Source organism: Nansenia antarctica (genome assembly GCF_963989245.1).
Source record: "Nansenia antarctica genome assembly, chromosome: 6".
Taxonomy (NCBI): domain Eukaryota; kingdom Metazoa; phylum Chordata; class Actinopteri; order Argentiniformes; family Microstomatidae; genus Nansenia; species Nansenia antarctica.
Genome location: NC_137676.1, coordinates 19,167,394 through 19,189,399, shown reverse-complemented (window position 1 = coordinate 19,189,399; position 22,006 = coordinate 19,167,394). Strand labels below are relative to the sequence as shown.

The window sequence follows — 22,006 nt, the reverse complement described above, 5'->3', positions numbered from 1 at the left end:
ATGACATGTATAGAAGCAGCTGCACCGCATGAAAATAAGACAAGACAACAAACAAAACATTAGTTTTGAGTCAATTTCTTTCTCACAAAATATTTTACTTTTTCTCAAACACCGTTTGAGGCCAATCACCAGGATACACATGAATCGAACAACTACTATTACGGAAGTATTGTTTTTGTTTACATTTACTGGCCAACCTGAATTGGCATCTAGAGATTAAACGCAATGTATACAATTTAAAACTGTTCTTTAAAAAAGTCTTACCAAGCCCTTCACATCCAGAAAGCGTGGAAATTCGGTTAGGATGGTGGAGCATTTAATCGGGTCGTGGGTCATCTTCTTCCTGTACTCAAAGGTCGATTTCATCTTCTGTTTGACCGTTTCTTCATCAGAAGAATGCTTCATAAGAGAAATGGCCTCTCTGCACTGGTCTTCACTCAGGGTAACCGAAGTGGATGGACTGGACTCCCTCTCAGCAGTTGGCCCTCCAGAGTATAGTTGAGTGGGTCGTTTCTCAGATGAAGCCGATTTCCTCTGAATGGTTTTGATTCTATTTGCGAGGTATCCATCTCCACTCTTGGGGTCGAAATAATGTTCCTTAAGAAGATGAACGTGGTTACTAATCTTAAAGAAAAAGTTAACCAAGTCTCATTTGCTCAGATACCATACCAGACAAATTAAACACAGATGCTCTTTATCAGTTGTAATATATACTTGCATATCCATTTTCGGTGTAGGGATCCTTCAAGTATGGGAACAAGGAGACGATGCAATCGTGCAAACGTTTCCCTCACACTGCGCGGTGGTGCTGTCCTGAAATGGATATACACAAGCAGCATTCCTACTCTGTCAGGAGTGATTTTAGAAGCTGTATCATGCCAATCGAGTTTGATACAAGATAAATCTTCTCCCAATAGCAGTGGATGGCCAGCAGTAGCCTAACCAATTATTTGACTGAGATACTGATACAGAAATCATTCTTAACAAACAGCAGAGCAAGTACTGCTCTACAATTTTCATTATGAATCTTTCCTTTAAACTTACCCATGAGTCTCTGTCATCTCTGAAACAAGAATGTTGATCATCATTCGTCTGGTGCTGTCAGTGAGGCTTTTAGATTTGGAGTATTCCTTGATGACAACCTCTCCACCAGGTTTCTTATTGAGTATGCTCTATCAGCTGTAAGAAAACAGCAGTGTTGAAGGGTTAGTTTACTATTTTGAACGTTAGACCCCATTTGCGGTCCCTCTATGAACCTGAAACAAAGAGAGCTTTTCTGCAGGGCTACAATAGAAGTCAATGGTAGCAGTAGCAGCCACGTCAGGAAACTCACCGAGTGGTCGCTGGTGTCCGTTGATGTTCTGACAAAAAAAGTATGCTTCTTATCAGGTTTTATGTATCATTTAGCATTCAGTCGCAGTACAGCCATATACTTCCACTGAAAATAGTTCCATGCTAAATGATACATAAAACCTGATAAGATTTTTTTTGTCAGGACATCAACGGACACCAGTGACCACTCTGAGTTTCGTGACTTTGAAAATGAGAGTTTAATTTTGAGTTTGGTAGTGGCTGCTACTGGTACCATTGACTTCTATTGTAGCCCTGCAGAAAAGCTGTTGCTAGCTCAATAATGGAGCGATCAGTGAAATGATGGTCTCTATGTTTCAGGTTCATGGTAGAGGAACCGCAAATAGGGTCTAATGTTCAAAATAGTGAACTAACCCTTTAAAATCAATTTGCTGGCACATGAATTGCAGAATGAATTACAAACATACATTTTTTGCTTCGTCATCAGATCTTTGACCTTTTCTTGAAGGGCTTCCATCCTCGCTCAAAATTATTGTATCATCCGACTCAAGGCCTGAGGCATTCATCTCAGAACCGGCAGAGGAAGGACTCATCAGGGGAGATGCTGAAATATACAATACACACAAATGTTATATTGAAAGTAATGCCACAAGTGACCAAGACTTGAAAACATAGATGGTTCCCACCCTATAGTTCCAACCACTATATCCTGATTTTACAGTTCATACATTTATGCAGTTTGAACTTCACACACTACACTGAACCGGCACCACCATAGCCCTGGACGTGATGCTGCAGAAGCTAGAGAGGGAGAGGAAGGTGGGCATCGCTGCCTTCATACGCACGATAAGACTGAGTCGTCCCCTGGTGGTTCAGACTGAGGTAAATACTGACTCCAGACTTAACCCCTATCAGACTGATAAAGACTGACTCTAACCCCTACCAGACTGAGGTAAAGACTGACTCCAGACTAACCCCTATCAGACTGGTAAAGACTGACTCCAGACTAACCCCTATCAGACCGGTAAAGACTGACTCCAGACTAACCCCTATCAGTGGCGAGTGCTGCTAATGTTGGCGACAGAGAAGAACTCGAAATGCCTCCTTCGTCATTTAAATCCCATGTATGGGAGCACTTTGGCTTCTCTGTCAATTATAACAATGACGGACAGTGTCATTGGAAGTGTGGTCGATAAAAAAGTTACAGTGTTTAAGCTTTGTGCAACGAGAAAGTCTTACGAGCATGGCCACACAGTTGCCGCGACATCACCCTGGTGTGTTGACGGGAGGCATGAAAAAGGCACCCTGACAACTTCTGATAATGTAGCCAATTTTTTCATACCATGTTTAAAGTAAGGTTTCACTTTATTATTTAGTTAAAAGTAGCATAAAACATGTTTATTTGTCTGCTTTAAAGAGCCCAGTGATTCACTGCTGCAACCAGGTGCCTCCTCCCTCTCTCCTACTGCATACCTTAAGTTGAATGTGTGTTTCTGTTTAATATGTAGCCTAACGTATCGAGTAAGGTTTCACTTTATTATTTAGTTGAAAGTAGCATAAAACATGTTTATTTGTCTGCTTTAAAGAGCCCAGTGATTCACTGCTGCAACCAGGTGCCTCCTCCCTCTCTCCTACTGCATACCTTAAGTTGAATGTGTGTTTCTGTTTAATATGTAGCCTAACGTTTGAGTGTAGAATATGTTATGTATGTATATATATATATATATATATATACACACACACATATATAGGCAGTGTTTCCTCTACATGCATTTCATCGTGGCGGTCCGCCACGATGGAATTTCCTCCGCCACCATTCAGATTTCTCAACCCAAAAAAAAAAAAAAGATTTAGGCCGCTTTTCAGACCTTCACAGCGCTAGACACACCCACAAGCGCTGAAACTGGACCAGTCCGTGTGTGTCGCGAGTATTGCTGCGTTCGTAAATTCGCTCTGAGAGCCCCGGAGCGCACACTGGGTTCAACGTCATAAAGGGACCAAGTCATTTGATTGGACAAGAGGCATTCCGTGAGTGCTGATCAGATTTCCAGAGCGTATTTACGAACGCGCCCTGGCTGTCACCCGAACACCGCGAGCTAGCGTAGTGTAGTGTAGTATAGGATGCGTAGTGTAGTGTAGTGTAGGATGGAGAGAGAGAGGAGAAGCCTCTCTATGTGTTACCTATGTCCAGTGTACTAGAACCACTCTAACAGGAGTGTTTGTCCGTGAATAACACCGGCTATGCCCGGGGTAGAAACACAAGACTATAGCTGGATAAGGTCTACAGGGTCATTTTAAGCCGTCGACCAGCCCTCTACGACCACGGGAAGTCATGTTAAAAGTGAAAATACTTCTGTTAAACTAAGCTAAGCTAAACATCGCTAATCGCTAACTCCCTCCTGGGCTTAAAGTGACAAGTAATAACGTTGTGAAAAAACCCGTCAGATCAGTGTTTTTGTTTTTATTGACAACGGAATTACATGCTGGAAAAACATGCAGACACAGACAATAAGAGACACACGGGAGAAGTACAGGAAAACATTTTTTTTTTTTTGGGCCCACCTCGAGTTTTGGCTGAAATTACGTCGTTGTTTTGAGCGCGCGTGCGCGTTTCATGCGCGTGCACGCGAAAAATCGCAAGCGCGCTGCGCGCGCGCGCGGTCAGCACTACCCGCCACCATTGTAAAAATTCCTGGAGGAAACACTGAAGGCTATATATACCAGTTTTGACATCTTGAATGTTGTTGGGTTTTACACAGTAAAAGTGGTATTTTTTACAGAATTCGAGGAAAAAGCGTTTTATTTTTATTTTTTGTGTTGATCCGAAAAATGATCCGATCCGTGACTCAAAAACCGTGACACGATCCGATCCGTGAGTTAGGCGATCCATTACACCCCTAGTAAAGACTGACTCCAGACTAACCCGTACCAGACTGAGGTAAAGACTGACTCCAGACTAACCCCTACCAGACTGAGGTAAAGACTGACTCCAGACTAGGGGTGGGCATCGACGATCGATAATTGATCGATCACAAAATAAAACATTTGGTCGATCACAATTTTTTTTTAAATTTTTTTTTTTTGTGATCGACCAAATGTTTCATTTTGTGATCGACCAAGATCCTTATCGATCAATTATCGATCGTCGATGCCCACCCCTACTCCAGACTAACCCCTACCAGACTGAGGTAAAGACTGACTCCAGACTCACCTCTATCAGACCAGCACATACCTTCATTGCCCAGTGTGAGCTTGAACACACCAAGATCTGACTCTTTCACCACCTCCTCAAACACATCCCCATCAACTTCAGTTCCAGATCCATCATACAGCTTTGCATCTGATAAACTGGTAACTAGGATTCCATTTTGGGAAAGCTGTGACAAACATTAAAACAACAGCCTACAATTAGATTTGCAATCATAATAGTAAAAGTAATCAGACTAAATGGCAAATTAAAAGCTTACCTTCAGTCAAAAGGTTGTCAAGTGTCAGGTCAATGATCTTGACATATTTTTGTTCACCATTGAACCTCACCTTGATCAGCATCTGGAAGTGGTGATACAAGATTAATTAATTAATTAATTTTGCCATTTAGCAGACGCTTTTAATCCAAAGCTATTTACAATTACGAATTACAGGGACATTCCCCCTGGAGTATGATAGGCCACAATGGATGAAAAAGCATTACATTTGTATTTCAATCATGACACATTACAAGAGACAACTAACTTCTTCACCAATACTCATTTACTTAGCTATGGTAATTTCACAGTACAATATAATAAAGACAGACTGCAGGGAGAGGAGCGAGCTAGCTAGTTCAGTGTTGCCAGATTGGATTGATTGGCACGCGATAACTTAGACAACTCCCCACACAATGCAGTCTTTGCTTTCACTGGAATCTATGAACATTAGCTATGTTAGGCTAGAATAAAGAATACAACAGTCACCCTCCAATTAGCTAGTTTAATGTTGCTCATTTACATCTGCTGTGATGATGCTAACGCTAATCGTTGTAGGATTCCCCGCGCACATGTTAAGTAAACTAGCCATTCAAGCTAATAGCTATGTTAGCCAACTCCCCACACGTGCACGTTGTTAACGTATTTTTACTGGAATCGAGAGACATTACAAAAAAAGACAACACAATCACCCCTCTACACTCTGTTAAGAACGTTAACTTTACCTCTACTGACATCGTCATAAACAACACTACTCAAAAGAATAGACACACCAAGCAAAAGCAAAATAAAGTCCACAAGAAACACTGGAGAGGCTAACCCTAGAACACTATGGGCCGGTTTCAGAGACTAGGTTTAAGCCTAGTCCTGGACTAAATCACACTTTCAATGTAAAATCTCCATTGAAGATGTTTTTAAATCTAGGACTAGGCTTAAGCCTTGTCTGTGAAACCGGCCCTGTGTCTGTATAGGAGGCGAGCTAATAGTCCGGACGTTCCCGTCAACAACAGCGGGACTACAGTGGCCCACAGGCCGCGACAGATGATGAGGTAAGGCGTAAAGTCCACTTAAGAACGTTAACTTTACCTCTACTGACATTGTCTAGTTAGACGTTAGCTAACTTGCCTTAATTATCTTCATGTGAACACTCGCACATGACGTTAGCCCTTTGGAAACCAGTATTTTAAGATATAAGATCAGCTGGAGTGTATGGTGAACAACAATATAAAGTTATTCTAAAATGCTGCTTCTATTGAAATGCCAAAGTATCCGTTTAATTAATAGATGATTAGGAGACACTTACCGCAGTCGTTCGACGTCACTCGAAAATGGCCTTCTGTGAAATGGCGCAGTGAAAATTCTGCTCCGCATAAAGAAACCACGTGACTGAAGAAACCACGTGGAACTGATTGACAAATGATGGGCGGGGCTTTCCAGAGTAACACCGTGTCAATTAACTCCTTGAATTATCACCAACACTGGAGGGAATATTACTCTAGCTGTTGTTGTAATAACTCGGAAAGAGTCAATGTATGTTTACACTGCCTATTTAACACTGGGGAATTTACTGTGAATCCTGTTACATCTTAATTAGCCTAATTGAAATAGTACCTCGGGAGAGGGTTACACAATCATGAAAATCAGAATGATTTTCTATAAGAATCGCCCTTCATCTACAGAAAGAGGGGGTAACCTACATGCCATAGGCTACTGTACCTTTTCACTATCATCGTCATGTTCTTATTATAGTATAGTATAGTATAGTGGATAGTGTATGTTGTGTCCTGTCTGCACTATCACCCCCTCTCCCTTCTCTCTATCACCCCCCTCTCCCTTCTCTCTATCACCCCCCTCTCCCGGCCATCACCCCCCTCTCCCTTCTCTCTATCACCAGTATATGTACAGCACAGTGTTTTATTTGTATAGTATAGTATAGTGGATAGTGTTCATAGCCTTTATTTATGTAAACCAGCTCTTTTCCCTTCTTGTTTTTAGTTTTTTTTCCTAGCACCAGGGGAGCCCCCCTCCCAAATTTCGTTGTTTGGTACCTGTACTATATCAATGACAATAAATCGACTTTTTAAATTATTATTATTTATTTATTTATCAAAAAAAAAAAAAAAAAATGTTAGCAGCTCCATTTAGCTTAATGTTGTCGTGTATTTCTCTTATTAGTTATGAATCAAAGAACAGTTATTGAGTTTAAGACGATTTAATTAAAGTAAAAAAACAGGTTTATACATACATGTGTTGATCCGGGCTGGGCTGGTGAAAAAAAGAGGCCGAACTCCTCTGCCCTGCTAGTTTTGTTCCAGTTCCCTAGATGCCTGCCCTCTTATGCAAATATCTACCAGTGCCCCTATCAGTCTCCTAGATGTCAAGAGGGCCGTCCCCTGTGATGTCACTATTTGCACAACATTGCACAACACTCCCCTTCAGCATATATATATGGTATGGCCCCTATCATACTATCTATGCATGTGTGTATTTAAGTAGAAAATATACGACACATCCCCCCTCGGACCACCCAGAGGGTGTTCCGAAACTAAACGACCACAAAACAAAAACAAAAACACAAAACCCCACATAAGAAACCAAAGAAAAAAAAAATAAATAAATGTTAGCAGCTCCATTTAGCTTAATGTTGTCGTGTATTTCTCTTATTAGTTATGAATCAAAGAACAGTTATTGAGTTTAAGACGATTTAATTAAAGTAAAAAAACAGGTTTATACATACATGTGTTGATCCGGGCTGGGCTGGTGAAAAAAAGAGGCCGAACTCCTCTGCCCTGCTAGTTTTGTTCCAGTTCCCTAGATGCCTGCCCTCTTATGCAAATATCTACCAGTGCCCCTATCAGTCTCCTAGATGTCAAGAGGGCCGTCCCCTGTGATGTCACTATTTGCACAACATTGCACAACACTCCCCTTCAGCATATATATATGGTATGGCCCCTATCATACTATCTATGCATGTGTGTATTTAAGTAGAAAATATACGACACATCCCCCCTCGGACCACCCAGAGGGTGTTCCGAAACTAAACGACCACAAAACAAAAACAAAAACACAAAACCCCACATAAGAAACCAAAGAAAAAGAATTTTTTTTTTTTTTTTTTTTTTTTAAATAAACAACAACAAACAGAAAAACTACACCAACACACAACACAAGAAGCACAATAACACAGACCAACCCAGGACCAGTATTAGGACCCAAAGATATCATAAACCAAAAATAGAAAACAACCAATAATAAAAAGAATCTTGAAAATAACAATCACAATTAAACTAAACACAGTTCATCATGCACAAATCAATACAGAAACTTCCAACGACCGATGTTTTCTTTGTCCTTGAAGCGTCAGGGTCAGAGGTTGCTAGCACGTGAACCCAGTTGGAGAACAGCCTTTACCGCTGTCTCAGATTGATAACACTTTCATAGTCAGGAGCTTCCATTTTCGTTGCGCTAGGAACAGAACCTCTCTCCTAGCTTTGTATAACCACCACATCACTTCTCAACTGACCTCAATCACACGATATAGAAACAAACAAACAATACACAAATAATGACATTCAGTTATCATAACACATAATTCTCCAACAGTAAGCACAGGACAAAGGGAATGCATTAATGCATAGATCTTCACCTCAGGTGAGGACTAGTCTTCTGAAAAGTTCATTAACGTGGACTGAGTGACTGATTTTCCAAAAACAGTCAATGAGGCCCTGCCTCCTAAGAAAGTCAAAAATCATGTCTGCTATAATAGGTGCTCCTATCTTAGCAAAATAAGTTTCCCATGCCCCTAAGACCGTTTCCAGCCATGCTATCATCTGCTGTCCATTCCCGTCGTTCCCTTTGATCTGCTGCTTCACTACCCTATTCATAGTCTTTAATCTTTTCCTAACTGGTCGTCGTCCGTCAGTGTCATTGAGGTTCAGGCAGACCTCCAGACTGTCAACCCTCTCTGCTTCGTTGGTTTCTGGTTCATTGGCATCTGGACAGCTTTCCACTGTCCCCTCGGCTTCAGGCATTGCCGGTAATATCACTGGCTGTAACGCTGGCATTGCCACTGGCTCAGGCAACACCACAGCATCTCGTCGTAGCTCCTCCTTCTCAGGTTCTCTGGGGACCTCGGCACCTGTTGGCACAACATCCTGCCTACTCTGTACATCCACCCCCCTGTCCACCACCCGTGGCCCTATTGGGGTAGGGATATGCCCAGACACCACTGGTGTACCCACTCTGATGTTGTTTCTCCAGCAGACCCCACATTGACCTAAAGCATGGTCAATCTGTTCCATCAAATATGGACTCCAAAACCCATATTCCTTGGTGATCTTGCGTCTTACCTCCCCCCTAGCCACGTGTGCTAATCCATGAGCTTCCCGTATTAACATGCCTATTAAATCTGAGGGTGCTACAACCAACCCCTCATGATTCCTCCATAGACCTGTGTCATCCTGACTTGCCCCCCTTGCTAGCCAAACGTTCTTGTCTAACGTAGTTACTCTACTCTGTAACATCAATAAATCCTCAAGTGTGACCATGCCCTGTAATTGCTTTTCATGTGTGACCAGAAGACCTTTACCTGCCTTGTCTGCTCCTGTAATGGCTTTGGCTGCATCCTCTGCAGCCCTGTTACCTTGTGTGACATGTGATGAGTCAGACCTGTGTGTGGCACACTTCACTATGGCTAATTCCTTTGGCTTCATCATGGCTTGTAACAGCTTCATGATCTGTGCGTGATGCTGTATAGGCGTACCATCAGTTCTCTTAAAACCCCGCCCCCTCCATACAGCTCCATTAAAATGACACACATTATGTGCATAGGCAGAGTCGGTGTACACTGTCACTCTCCGTCCGGTTCCCAAGTTGCATGCTTCTGTGAGGGCAATCAACTCAGCCAACTGAGCTGAGCATGGCTGAGGAACTGCCTCAGCCTGTTCTACAATAAACTTTGAATTCTGTGCTTTAACTAAGGAATACCCAGCGCACAAAGTTTCTCCTACCCCGTAACAAGACCCATCAACCCAATATTCTATATCAGCTCCCTTTAAAGGCAAAGCTTGTAGGTCTGTTCTATGCTTAATCACTCTGGCTGTCGATGGAATCTGAACACCGGATGGCACCGTCACCTGACAGCCGTCAGGTGTGCATTTTACTGTACAGTTCAATTGGCATAGAGCATCTCTCCCTAGCAGCCCTGTTGGCGTGTGTTCTGACACAAATGTTGACAGAGTTGCTCTCTGTCCCTTGTACTCTAAGTCTACAAGCTCAGTTGTAGGAATCAGCTGTTTAATTCCCTCAAATCCGATTGTCTTCACATATTCTCTAGACATAGGAAGGTGCGTGGCGCCTTCAGGCTTCTTTGTCACCACCAGCTGGCACCTCCCACTCGGATCTTCCGGGCACCCCTATAGGCCAGCTGCTGGGCCTCCGTAAGGGTTCATCACTCCTGGAGCAGGTGTAGTAGGGGGCCAATATCCTCCTCCTTGGCTCCCCCCTGCGCCCCCCTGGGGCCTGTTGCAGCAGGTACAGGCTAGATGTCCATTCTGGTCGCATTGGTAACACGGTTCTAGCATCTTCTTCCCTGCTGCTGTCCATCCCCCTGGTGGTGGTCCTTGGCCAGGCTGTGTGTACATCTGGTATGGAACCGTTTGCACCCCTGGTGGTCCTTGTGGGTATGGATACCCCCCTTGTGGCCCCTGTGGGTAGGACTGGTAAGTAGCAGGATACCCCCCTTGTGGCCCCTGTGAGTAGGACTGGTAAGTAGCAGTCTGCACTCCAGGTGGCTGTTGCTGTGGGGCTAAAGCCTGCACTCCCTCTATGTTCCTCTCGCTTTCGGTCAATTGCACATGAGTCAATATTCTGAGTGATTCTTCGTCTTGTGACTTCTGTATCTGAATATTCTTTCGATATAACTCAACTTGATGAGCTACGTGGTCTATATAAACAGCTTTGTTCATGTGTCGTAGCCCCACCACTTCTGCTAGCTTATCCTTAACTGGGGTAGGAAGCCCTTCTTGTATTTTTTCCCTGATTATGGATTTTTCTAAGGGGTTATCTTCAGCGTCTTTCCCTGTCACACTTCTCCATTGAGAGTGCACACGGGCAACAAACCCCCGGGGATTCTCATCTCCCCCCAGTGGCTTCACAATGATATTGTCTGGGTGAATGTGAGTAGGGTAAGTCTCTCTGATTGCTTTCCACAGTTTGCCTCTGTTTGCTGCGAAGAGCTCTGGATCATAAACTGATGTATTGATATATCTATGAAGTCCTGCCTTCATCAATATTTCCTGCATTGTATCCAATCCTGCAATAAAAGCTAAGAGTCTTTTCAGGTCTCCCATTGCGGCCTGCGTTCCTGTCAGTCTCACGTCCATCTCAGTAGTCCACGGGTATCCACCATCTTGAAGAACGGGGAGCTTCTCTATCACTTCAGACAGATCTGTATGATGCCACGGATGATATTCCATCTTGTTACCCCGAATCAGCACTGGACAGTTCTTTAATGTATTTGATGACATTCGGTGACAATCTCCCTCTTTCTCCCTTTCTCGTTGCTCCTTCAGCCATCTGTGGTGTCTTTCTTCCTCTCTTTCCGCTTTCTCCGGGCGTCTTCTCCCACCTTTCCTTTCGGCTGTGGCTATCATCTTCCTGACCTGCGCGTTGTAGCCTCCATCTGCACTGTCGTCATCTCTTGAGTCTTCACTGCCATCTTTGCTGTCATCTTCCTCGTCACTCCTGTCGTCCCCTTTTCCCCTTGGCTCCTTCTTCTTCTTCTTCTTCTTCTTCTGGGAATGGTCCTCCAGTGCCTTAGCATATGGAGGGGGACTGGAGACAGGACACATGTCTGGGGATGGAATGTTCAATTTCTGTTCCAGTGTTCTGGCCAATTCTTTTTTCTTTTCCGGTTCCATCTGAGCTATTTTCTGTCCCTCTACCTTAAATAGATCTAAAATAGCTAACTCTAACTTGCGTTTCTCTGATCTAATCTTTCCTCTTTGATGTGCTTTGTGCCCATTGATAAGTATTTCCAATGTTGCAATTATTTGTAAATTAAGGCTGCCCTCTTTCGGCCACGGCTGTTCAATGTATGCCCAACGGCTATTCCATTTCGTAGACATTTTGCTAATTTCCCTAACAAGAGGATTCATTTTTTCCACTACAGCCATAGGGGATAACGTAGCCAACATTCCACGATGTTCACTAATATCTTTTAACAGCTTCGTTGAATTTGACCCCATTCTACTTGCTCAATATGCTGACAATATTCTATATTAGATAAGGTGTACGCTTCTTACAACCCACCTTATTTTGCCTTATTTGCTAAACAAATGCTAGTCCAATATAACTGTATTAACCGTCCACACAAAACCACTACAACCCAGAACAACAGATTTGCCTCTTGTGTATGTCAGTGCAGTATTAACTTAAATCTAATATCTGTGTAAGTACTTTATACTTAAATGTGTTTCCTAATTGTTTATGAATATGTGTCACTTGATTACTCATTCAATACTAATTACAGTTCTGGTCAACACAATTATTAAATCACAAAGGCTGGTCAACACCTAAGTATTCACTGATTTACAAAAACCCTTTTACTGCTTAATTATCAATACAATCTATTCTGCTATTCCTAATCAAAAGCTGTGGACATGACCTAACTTGAAATAAAAGATGTAAATTACAAATATTAATTATAACCTGTAAAGAAATCGACTTGTTATTTGGAAAAGAATGAATGATTAATTATTAATTACAATCTGTAAAGAAATCGACTTGTTAAGTGAAAGGAATGAATGATTAGTTAGAATTATTCATTGACACTTCATTGATGTAAACCTGTGAAGTCAATTAGCTATTATCAACATATCAAACAAAGGAATGGTTATCATTAGATTGTCACAAAACAATTGATCAAAGTTTTGTGAAAACAGAAAAATAAAATGATCTGAATAATTAATTCAATCAATTTGTAATTAATTAAATTAATTAAAGTAATGTAATATATTACAATCATTTATAACCATCATCAATGAAGGAGGGTTGTATTTCATCAATTTACAGGGAGACAATGTTCAAAAAATGTCTTGTCGTGTTTTGGCCAGCAGATGGCGCCGGCAGCCTACAGCTCTATCTCACAGAACGACTCTATAATCTTACCTAAAACTCACAATCTATCTTTTACTTTTAACAAACTATGACAAATATCTTTAAACTACTTTAAATATCCCGATGATCAATTCACTATCTTTCTATCTTTGAATTACTACAATCTATGTAATGCAACAATCACACGCAGCCCCCTAGGGCGTTTCTGCCGCGTGAATGAAGGAATGTATTTGTGTACGAGCGCGGACGCTCGTGCATGTGTGAGCGCGCGTCTATCCACAGGAGAGAAAGGGAGAGGGAGGGGCAAGTCTTTGTCCTTCCTTCTGGGGGAAAAACCGCTCCTGTGAAAAGATTAGTCTCACAACATATACTTTTCCACAATAATGTTATTTTCTACGACACAACAATTTCACGATTATCTTTCAATCCAGTTAAACTATTATTTATCTCATTCAAATATTCTACAATGCATTCACGTTTTCCACACAGTCTCTTCACAGAGATATCTAGGCTTCTTTGTGCCTCTGCTTCTGGGCGTCTGCGCGCGTGCCCGAGCGTGCGTGTTCTTGCTTCGTTTACACAATGGCGTCCTTTCACACAGACAAAGAGTCTCATATGTTTTTCACTGCTACAATACAAAATAGACTACACAGTCCATTTACACTTTAACACAATTCTACACACACACTCACGATATTCCGTAATACCACTATTAGTTACACAACTAATATCTTAACATAAAAAAGCGAATTACCAAATTCGGCCCTATATCACCAATACAAACACTCAAATCCCTTACCAATCTAATCGTATATTTACAAAAACGGACTTCAAAATCCGGCTCTCACCAACCCCACTTATTAAAGATTATGAAAGGTTTGTTTCTATTCCAACAAGATACTTTACTTTAAGGTTGTTTTAGTCTCAAAGAAAATGTTTGAAAAACACAGCTGTTCCACACAATCATACCTTTCTTTGCAGCTTCAGTTTTCAAACATAGATTTCCCTTTTTAGACTCCTGGGTTTTTGGCTCGCCACTAATGTCGTGTATTTCTCTTATTAGTTATGAATCAAAGAACAGTTATTGAGTTTAAGACGATTTAATTAAAGTAAAAAAACAGGTTTATACATACATGTGTTGATCCGGGCTGGGCTGGTGAAAAAAAGAGGCCGAACTCCTCTGCCCTGCTAGTTTTGTTCCAGTTCCCTAGATGCCTGCCCTCTTATGCAAATATCTACCAGTGCCCCTATCAGTCTCCTAGATGTCAAGAGGGCCGTCCCCTGTGATGTCACTATTTGCACAACATTGCACAACACTCCCCTTCAGCATATATATATGGTATGGCCCCTATCATACTATCTATGCATGTGTGTATTTAAGTAGAAAATATACACAATGTGTTGAGGTAAATTGAGCCATAGCTAGCTAGCACTTTGTCATACACGCACACTGTTTTGCTTTGCAGTTGGAGTGGCTCATTTTACCTGAACACTGATCATCTCAAAAATGTGTGTCTGATGTTTCAAAATCTGTAGGGCTTGAACAATTATATTTTATTACATCAATTCAACACACACATATTAATAACACTCCTTATTAATCATAAAAAATAGAAACGCGTTACCATTTCGTGTGCATGATTTCCTATCTTGTGCGTACAGATTGATTATCTCTTGCACACACATATTTAATTTGGGGTCTTTTGGGCTCTTTATTTAAATCTTCGTGTGACATTTGCACACGCGCAAACGAATATGCCGTACTATACAATGTCGACCATTGTCAGTTCTAACATGCAGTAGTCTAACATTTGAACGTTGTCGATCTTGAATGCAACCCATGCCTGCAGGATTCATCATGTAATGGCACGCACCTGCTGCGCTCAGGCAATGGCCAGCCGAGGGGAGGTGTGGACACAAGTGGCCTATCGCAGTTTGGAAGTAGATGTTGTTCGGGTTATTTGGGACTGTACTCTCAACCTAAGACATCGTGGTAAGGTTGAATGTGGCATATGGTGATGTATAGGGCGCCTCGAGATCTTCTGTGGTCATCACTAGACAAATCAAATGTGTGGTCAATGACAGTTATATTATAAGTGTCTCATGCAATCAATTGACAGGGATGGCATTTGTGATCAGAAGGTCCTCTTTGCTGATATTTTGTTTATATGCTTTCAAACTTTACAAACGAGACATATTTGGTATAGAACTCAGTTCATGATGTAAAACTGGACCTAGTTTAAGGACATGCACTCAAAGCAAGGCAACGTTTCTGTCAAGTTTTTGCAATACAAACAGAAAGAAGCCGACTTTAGGTTATATGTCAGTGCAGAGATCCACAAACAGAGCATTTTGACTGGCTTGCATGAATTGGCACATTTCCTTGTGTAGCCTAATCCTCTGTTGTGGTGAGATATTAATGAAATGGCCCTGGTTTTTGTTTGTTGCAAATGTTTGTTTATTGTTTGCTACATTTCATTTCAAATGTTACATGCTACAACAATGACTCTACCTCTATTGAACACATTGAAATGAAAACTGTAATGTTCCACACTAGACTAGTGTGAAGGTGAATGCTACCAAACGGGAGGTGACAGTTTCAGTGTTTCCCAGTTAGAGAATGCTCTTATCAGACAGGTATATTTACATATCACATAATAAAGCCTCAAGAACTAGTAGCAGAAGTACGTCATGTGACTCCCTGTTTGGTGCAGGTGTACCTTAGAGGTGACACTGACATTTAAGCAGGTCATTTGTGCATTCAAAATGAGTTTTGTTAAGCAATTGTCTGTTTGTATTTAAAGTTGGCATAAATGAACACTTTCCAGTTAAGTGAATGAATATTGGATTTGGTATGGTTTGTAAAAACAACAAAGGGTTGTTGATCCAGTCTTAAGTAAAACAGAATTGATTCATCCCTTTATTCTAACAATAGGGTTAATTTCCGTTTCCATGTCTTGTGTCACTTCTGCATTCCAACAGAACCATGCGCATGGTCACCCGTCTCACACACACACACACACACACACACACACACACACACACACACACACACACACACACACTGTTGATCATGTTTGTAACTCATTGTGAATTCTGCATTCCAACAGAACCATGCGCATGTCCACCCGTCGGGTAGCTTTTCAGCTGGTCGTTGTGGCCTCCACAGTGTTCCTCGTCCTGCTTCTGGTTCTGCAGCATGACAGTTCTGGTTATGCGCCCTGGCTCCAGGACCTGGGCGACGACCAGACCCAGGGGATGGGTGTGGGTGTAGTCAGGGGCGCTTTCATAAACATGGGCTTCCAGATCGGCACCCCTCTACCCATCCCCTCAGGGCGCCTGGCCGTCCCCACAGAGTCCCACTGTCCACCAGGGTTCTACAGCAAAGAGGAGCTCAAGCCTCCCCTGGAGAGGCCCTCCCTGAAGAAAAACTGCTTCAACCAGTTCGCCAGTGACCGCATTTCCCTGCATCGCAGCCTCGGCAATGACACACGCCACCCAGAGTGAGTATAGGGGTGGGCATACTTTTTTGGGGGAGTCGGGCAGTCCCACTCTTTATATACAGTGGGTTCGGAAAGTATTCAGACCCCCTTAAGTTTTTCACACTGACATATTGCAGCCATTTTCTAAAATCAATTAATTTAATTTCTTTCCTCGTTCATGCACACACAGCACCCAATATTGTCAGAAAAACACAGACTTGTAGACATTTTTGCAGATTTATTACAAAATAAACACTGAAATATCACATGGCCATAAGTATTCAGACCCTTTGCTCAGTATTTAGTAGAAGCACCTTTTTGAGCCAATACAGCCATGAGTCTTCTTGGGAATGATCCAACAAGTTTTTCACACCTGGATTTGGGGATCTTTTGCCATTCCTCCTTGCAGATCCTCTCCAGTTCTGTCAGGTTGGATGGTGAACGTTGGTGGACAGCCATCTTCAGGTCTCTCCAGAGATGCTCAATTGGATTTAAGTCAGGACTCTGGCTCGGCCATTCAAGAACATTCACAGAGTTGTTCTGAAACCACTCCTTCGTTATTTTAGCTGTGTGCTTGGGATCATTGTCTTGTTGGAAGGTGAACCTTCGGCCCATTCTGAGGTCTAACACTCTGGAAATGTTTTTTGTCCAGGATATCCTTGGCTGTACTTGGCTGCATTCATCTTTCCTTCAATTGCAACCAGTCATCAATTGCAACCAGTCATCCTGTCATCATGCTAAAAGTCTAAGTCTAAATTAAACTAATCTAAATTTAAGATCTAAATTTAACTAATCTAATTTACTTTCTCCTCCTCCCTCTTCCTCCTCTCTTCCAGCTCTTTCCAGCTGCCATGCAGACTGTGTCAAATAAGATTGTCCAGTCTCGCACCAACAGCACGCTGGTCGGGGTGTTCACCATCATCCTTGTCTTCATCTCTGCCTTCGTCAACATGGTGAGACTGCTCAGACTGGACACACAGACGCACGCTCACACACACACACACACACACACACACACACACGCTCACACACACACACACACGCACACACATGCGCGTGCGCACACACACACACAAACCCACACAGATACACTCACACACACGCACACACGCTCACACACGCACGCACGCACGCTCACACATGCACGCACACACACACACACACACACACACACACACACACACACACACACACACACAGATAAACCTTTTCCGTTAAAGAATCATGTGTGTGCGTATATCTTCCTACCATGCTGTTTGCCTGTGACACTGAGAGGCTGGTGGACTGTGTTGCTCGGGAGCTGAACCTGTCCATCGACATGGTGACGCCCTGCCTCATCCGCACCCTGAACGTGAGTGTGGACGGCGGGCTCGAGATCTGCCCCAGACTGGGCCCCTCCTGCCCCTTCCCTGAGGTGAGTGTGTGCACCTAAGCATGCTTAAATCACTTCATTATATGTTTAACCGTTATTTAACCAGGAGGTCCCTTGAGATTAAAATCTATTTTTCTTTCTGGGGAGACCTGGCCAAGATAGCACAGCAGTACTAGAAGTACTAGGTTACACAATTGTAGAATAAAACATAATAAAAACAGACAAGGGACAACAGATAAATATGATAAAATCCATTTTAGGAATAGCAGTCGCACTCTTCTGTCACACAATTCTTAATCAGAGCTTTGAACTCTCCCAGGGAGATTATTAAGCTGTCGTGTGTTGTGGAGGTTATTCCATGACCAGGGTGCAAATTAAGAGAAAGAGATTATTCAACAGTCAATGATCCTCTCTGTCTATTCTAGTGGGTTTGGTTCCCTGTGATAAGATCAGGGCTTTTCTCATTGCTCTATCTAGTACTGTTAGTTCTTTTGCACTTTGAGACACTTTGAGACACTTCCTTATGAAAGGGAAACGTTTGTCTTTCTCACTAGCTGACACACAATAAACATTTGAGATACCAGAGTGTCTCACTGACTTGTAGCCTTTATGCTCGACACGTCAATAGCTGATCAATATGAGCTATTGCTGATCAACAGTATCTATCCCTAACCCTATCTATCTATAAATCAATAATCAATCCCTCTCTCTCTCCCCCCCCTCTCTCCCTCTCTCTCTCCGCCCCCTCCCTCTCTCTCCCCTCCTCTCTCTCCCCCCCACCCCCCCCCTCTCTCTCTCTCCCCCCCACCCCACCCCTCTCTCTCTCTCTCTCCCCCCACCCCCCCTCTCCCTCTCCCTTTCTCTCCCCCTCTCTCTCTCTCTCTCCCCCCCTCTCCCTCTCTCCCCCCCTCTCTCTCTCTCTCTCTCCCCCCTCTCTCTCTCCCCCCCTCTCCCTCCCCCCCCTCTCTCTCCCCCCCCTCCCTCTCTCTCCCCTCCTCTCTCTCTCCCCTCCTCTCTCTCCCTCTCCCCCTCTCTCTCCCTCTCCCCCCCACCCCCCCTCTCTCTCTCTCCCCCCCACCCCCCCTCTCTCTCTCACCCCCCCTCTCTCTCTCTCTCTCTCCCCCCCCCTCTCCCTCTCCCTCTCTCCCCCCCCCCCCACCCCTCCTCTCTCTCTCTCTCTGTCTCAGTATTTCAGTTACAGTGTGCTGCTGACCCTCCTGGCCTGCTCAGTGTTCCTCCAGATCAGCAGCATAGGGAAGCTGGCCCTCATGCTGCTCATCCAGCTCACCTTCCTGCTGCTGGTGGAGTGGCCACAGGTGGCGCTGTTCGACAACGCAGACCTCTTCGTCACCTCAAATGCCCTGTGAGTACTCTACTGCCGCCTGGGAGTGACACGACGGATAATATTATTCGGGTTTGCGTTACGCCTTGATCAGAGGGAGGGAGAGAGGGGGGGTGGGCTGGAGAGAGGGGGGAGAGAGAGAGAGAGAGGGGGGGTGGGGGGGGAGAGAGAGGGAGAGAGATTTAAAAAAAAAAAAACAGGCGTCTGGGTTAACGGTTGGTCTCTTTTATGGTGATGGACCCGTGGCCACGAGACTTTGCTATTTCCAATGCTATGGAGGTTCATTCTTTCTTTCTTATTATACGGGGAAAGATTCAAAGTAACATTACAAATGTTAAAATGTGTTGCATTTAGACTGGCCTGACTCAGTTAAAACTGGTTTACTTACAGCTAAAGTTCTTGTTCTGCAGCACAAAAAGACCGAATCACATAACAATCCAAAAAGTAAAAGCGGGAACAGTCACAGAACCAAGACAGGAAGTCATAAAAAGCAGAAGTGAGAGTTGTCCCGGTCCAGACAGCTCTGTATTCAAACCCTCAGATCCTGGTCACGTTCGTTCTGTTCAGTGTGTTTGTTGTTCTGCCTGCGCATCTCCTCCCTAGCTTATTAGATGAACTGCTCACCCATGTGTTCCTTCGCAAACAAATTCAATAATACTCTTTTCTCTTTTTCATCTCTTAGTGATTTCAATGAAACTATTCAATGGTAAGAATGCATTTTATTATCATTATATCTCCATCGCTCTTGTTTGTTTGGAGAAAGTTGTTCAATGTTAATGTGATTGTTATTCTCCCCTCAAGTCCAGTTTCAATGAAACTACAGACCAGTGGTACGTTTTGACACAATGTTACAATGGGCTTGTTGAAAATCATCTGCTTTTATCTCTCTCTTTCTCTTCCTTCCTGACCTCCTGTTCTGTCTCTCCTCAGCCCGTTCAGTGTGACCAAAGTGTCCCTGAGGGTCATGACCCCTGTGATCCTCACTGTGTTTGTGCTGGCGCTGTACCTACACGCCCAGCAGGTTGAGTCCACTGCGCGTCTTGACTTCCTCTGGAAACTACAGGTACCATGAGCCTCTAGGGGGCACTCCTCTACCATGACAACAGCAGCTCCCAAGTATTTCAGCTGAATTACTTTCCACTGCAGGATTCTTAGATATCCCCACCATACAACTGTTTCATAATAATATATGTTACTATACTATTACTTACTATTACTATTATATACATACTTATCTGTGTATAGAAATATAAAGCGAATATTTAAAATCAAATCACTTTACCTCACAGGGAGAAGGGCAACTGCAAGAGTCATTTCCACCAGAGCTCTCACCAAACATTAGCTATCATGACGTATCCTATCTAACAATTATTACAACAATTATTGTAGGTCAGTGTGTATTGAACACCATTTCCTGATATCTGTTAAGTTCAGAATAGATTTCAAGACCCTTCTGCTTGTTTATAAAGCTCTCACTGGCACAGCACCAGAATATCTGAAAGACCTTTTGCTAGCATATCAGCCCAATAGAGCTCTCAGGTCTTCTGACGCTGGTGTACCACACATGTACAAAAAAAGAGATTTGGTGAGGCTGCATTCTCATTGTATGCACCCAAATTGCGGAATGCACTGCCAGTTTACATTAGGGATGCAACCTCAGCTTATGTTCAAGTCAAGACTAAAAACCCATCTTTTTAATATTGCCTTTAAATAACAAAATCATTAAATTATGATTACATAATGATTGGAGCACTTTGAGCTGGAACATTTGCAGGAAAAGCGCTATACAAATAAAAGTTATTATTATTATTATTATTATTATTATTATTATCTAATAAGTCCCTCTGGTGGTCCGCTCCCAGGCCACCGAGGAGAAGGAGGAGATGGAGGAGCTGCAGGCCTACAACCGCCGCCTGCTCCACAACATCCTGCCCAAGGACGTGGCCGCCCACTTCCTGGCGCGCGAGCGGCGCAACGACGAGCTGTACTACCAGTCCTGCGAGTGCGTGGCCGTCATGTTCGCCTCCATCAGCAACTTCTCCGAGTTCTACGTGGAGCTGGAGGCCAACAACGAAGGGGTGGAGTGTCTGAGGCTGCTCAACGAGATCATCGCCGACTTTGACGAGGTAAAGGAGGAGGAGGAGTGGATGAGTGGGGATACCGTAGAGGTCGTTTTAATATGATATATGCCACTTAGCTGATGCTTTTTTCCAAAGCGACTTACATTGCAGTGAGTGCGTTAATTTTTCGGTATATTATGGTCCCAGCGGGAATCGAACCCACACCCTAAGCGTTGTTAGCACCATGTGCTACTCACTGAGCCACAGAATATCACTAATTCTAAGTCCACTAATGTTGTGTCATTGCCCCCGTCCCCCTGTCCCCCCGTCCCCCCTCAGCTCCTGCCCACCCTAGGTGTTGGTTCTGGTGCCGGCCCTGACCTGCAGACTGTTTGTTCCACAACAAGCTCAGCGTGTTAGTGTTGTGTTGTGTTGTTATGTTCCTCTCAGATCATCAGCGAGGACAAGTTCCGGCAGCTGGAGAAGATCAAGACCATCGGCAGCACCTACATGGCGGCCTCGGGCCTGAACGACTCCACCTACGACCGCGAGGGACGCTCCCACATCACCGCGCTGGCCGACTACGCCATGAGGCTGAGGGAGCAGATGAAGTACATCAACGAGCATTCCTTTAACAACTTCCAGATGAAGATAGGTGAGGAGGATGGAGGGGGGGGGGGGGGGGGGGAATAAGAGGCCAGCCCGAGGTAAGGGTGAGGTTCTAGTTTAGACGAGTTCCCGTTAATGAGGAGGACAGGAATAGATGAGACAGACAGACATGGTGATTGGATTGATAGAGAAATGGGTATTGTGGGTGTTACCATGGGCAGCGGTAGCCTAGTGGTTAGAGAGGCCGG

At 43.6% G+C, this 22,006-nt stretch overlaps 1 protein-coding gene and 1 pseudogene across 2 annotated transcripts in view; both read left to right on the top strand.

Moving 5' to 3' along the window:
• Positions 1-22,006, top strand: part of LOC308160365 (acidic mammalian chitinase-like) — a 685,529-nt pseudogene that overhangs the window by 318,659 nt on the left and 344,864 nt on the right. The gene's annotated exons all lie outside the window — the stretch shown is intronic.
• LOC308159616 (adenylate cyclase type 5-like) overlaps positions 16,008-22,006 on the top strand; it is a gene marked incomplete at its 5' end in the record, with an annotated part of 6,815 nt that continues 816 nt past the window's right edge. The window contains 9 exons of the mRNA XM_080533437.1: positions 16,008-16,396; positions 16,785-16,812; positions 17,212-17,328; positions 17,649-17,789; positions 18,935-19,110; positions 19,772-19,795; positions 20,020-20,152; positions 20,952-21,215; positions 21,600-21,804. Of these exons, the coding sequence (XP_080389563.1) occupies positions 16,008-16,396; positions 16,785-16,812; positions 17,212-17,328; positions 17,649-17,789; positions 18,935-19,110; positions 19,772-19,795; positions 20,020-20,152; positions 20,952-21,215; positions 21,600-21,804 (1,477 nt within the window). The remainder of the gene's footprint in view (positions 16,397-16,784; positions 16,813-17,211; positions 17,329-17,648; positions 17,790-18,934; positions 19,111-19,771; positions 19,796-20,019; positions 20,153-20,951; positions 21,216-21,599; positions 21,805-22,006) is intronic.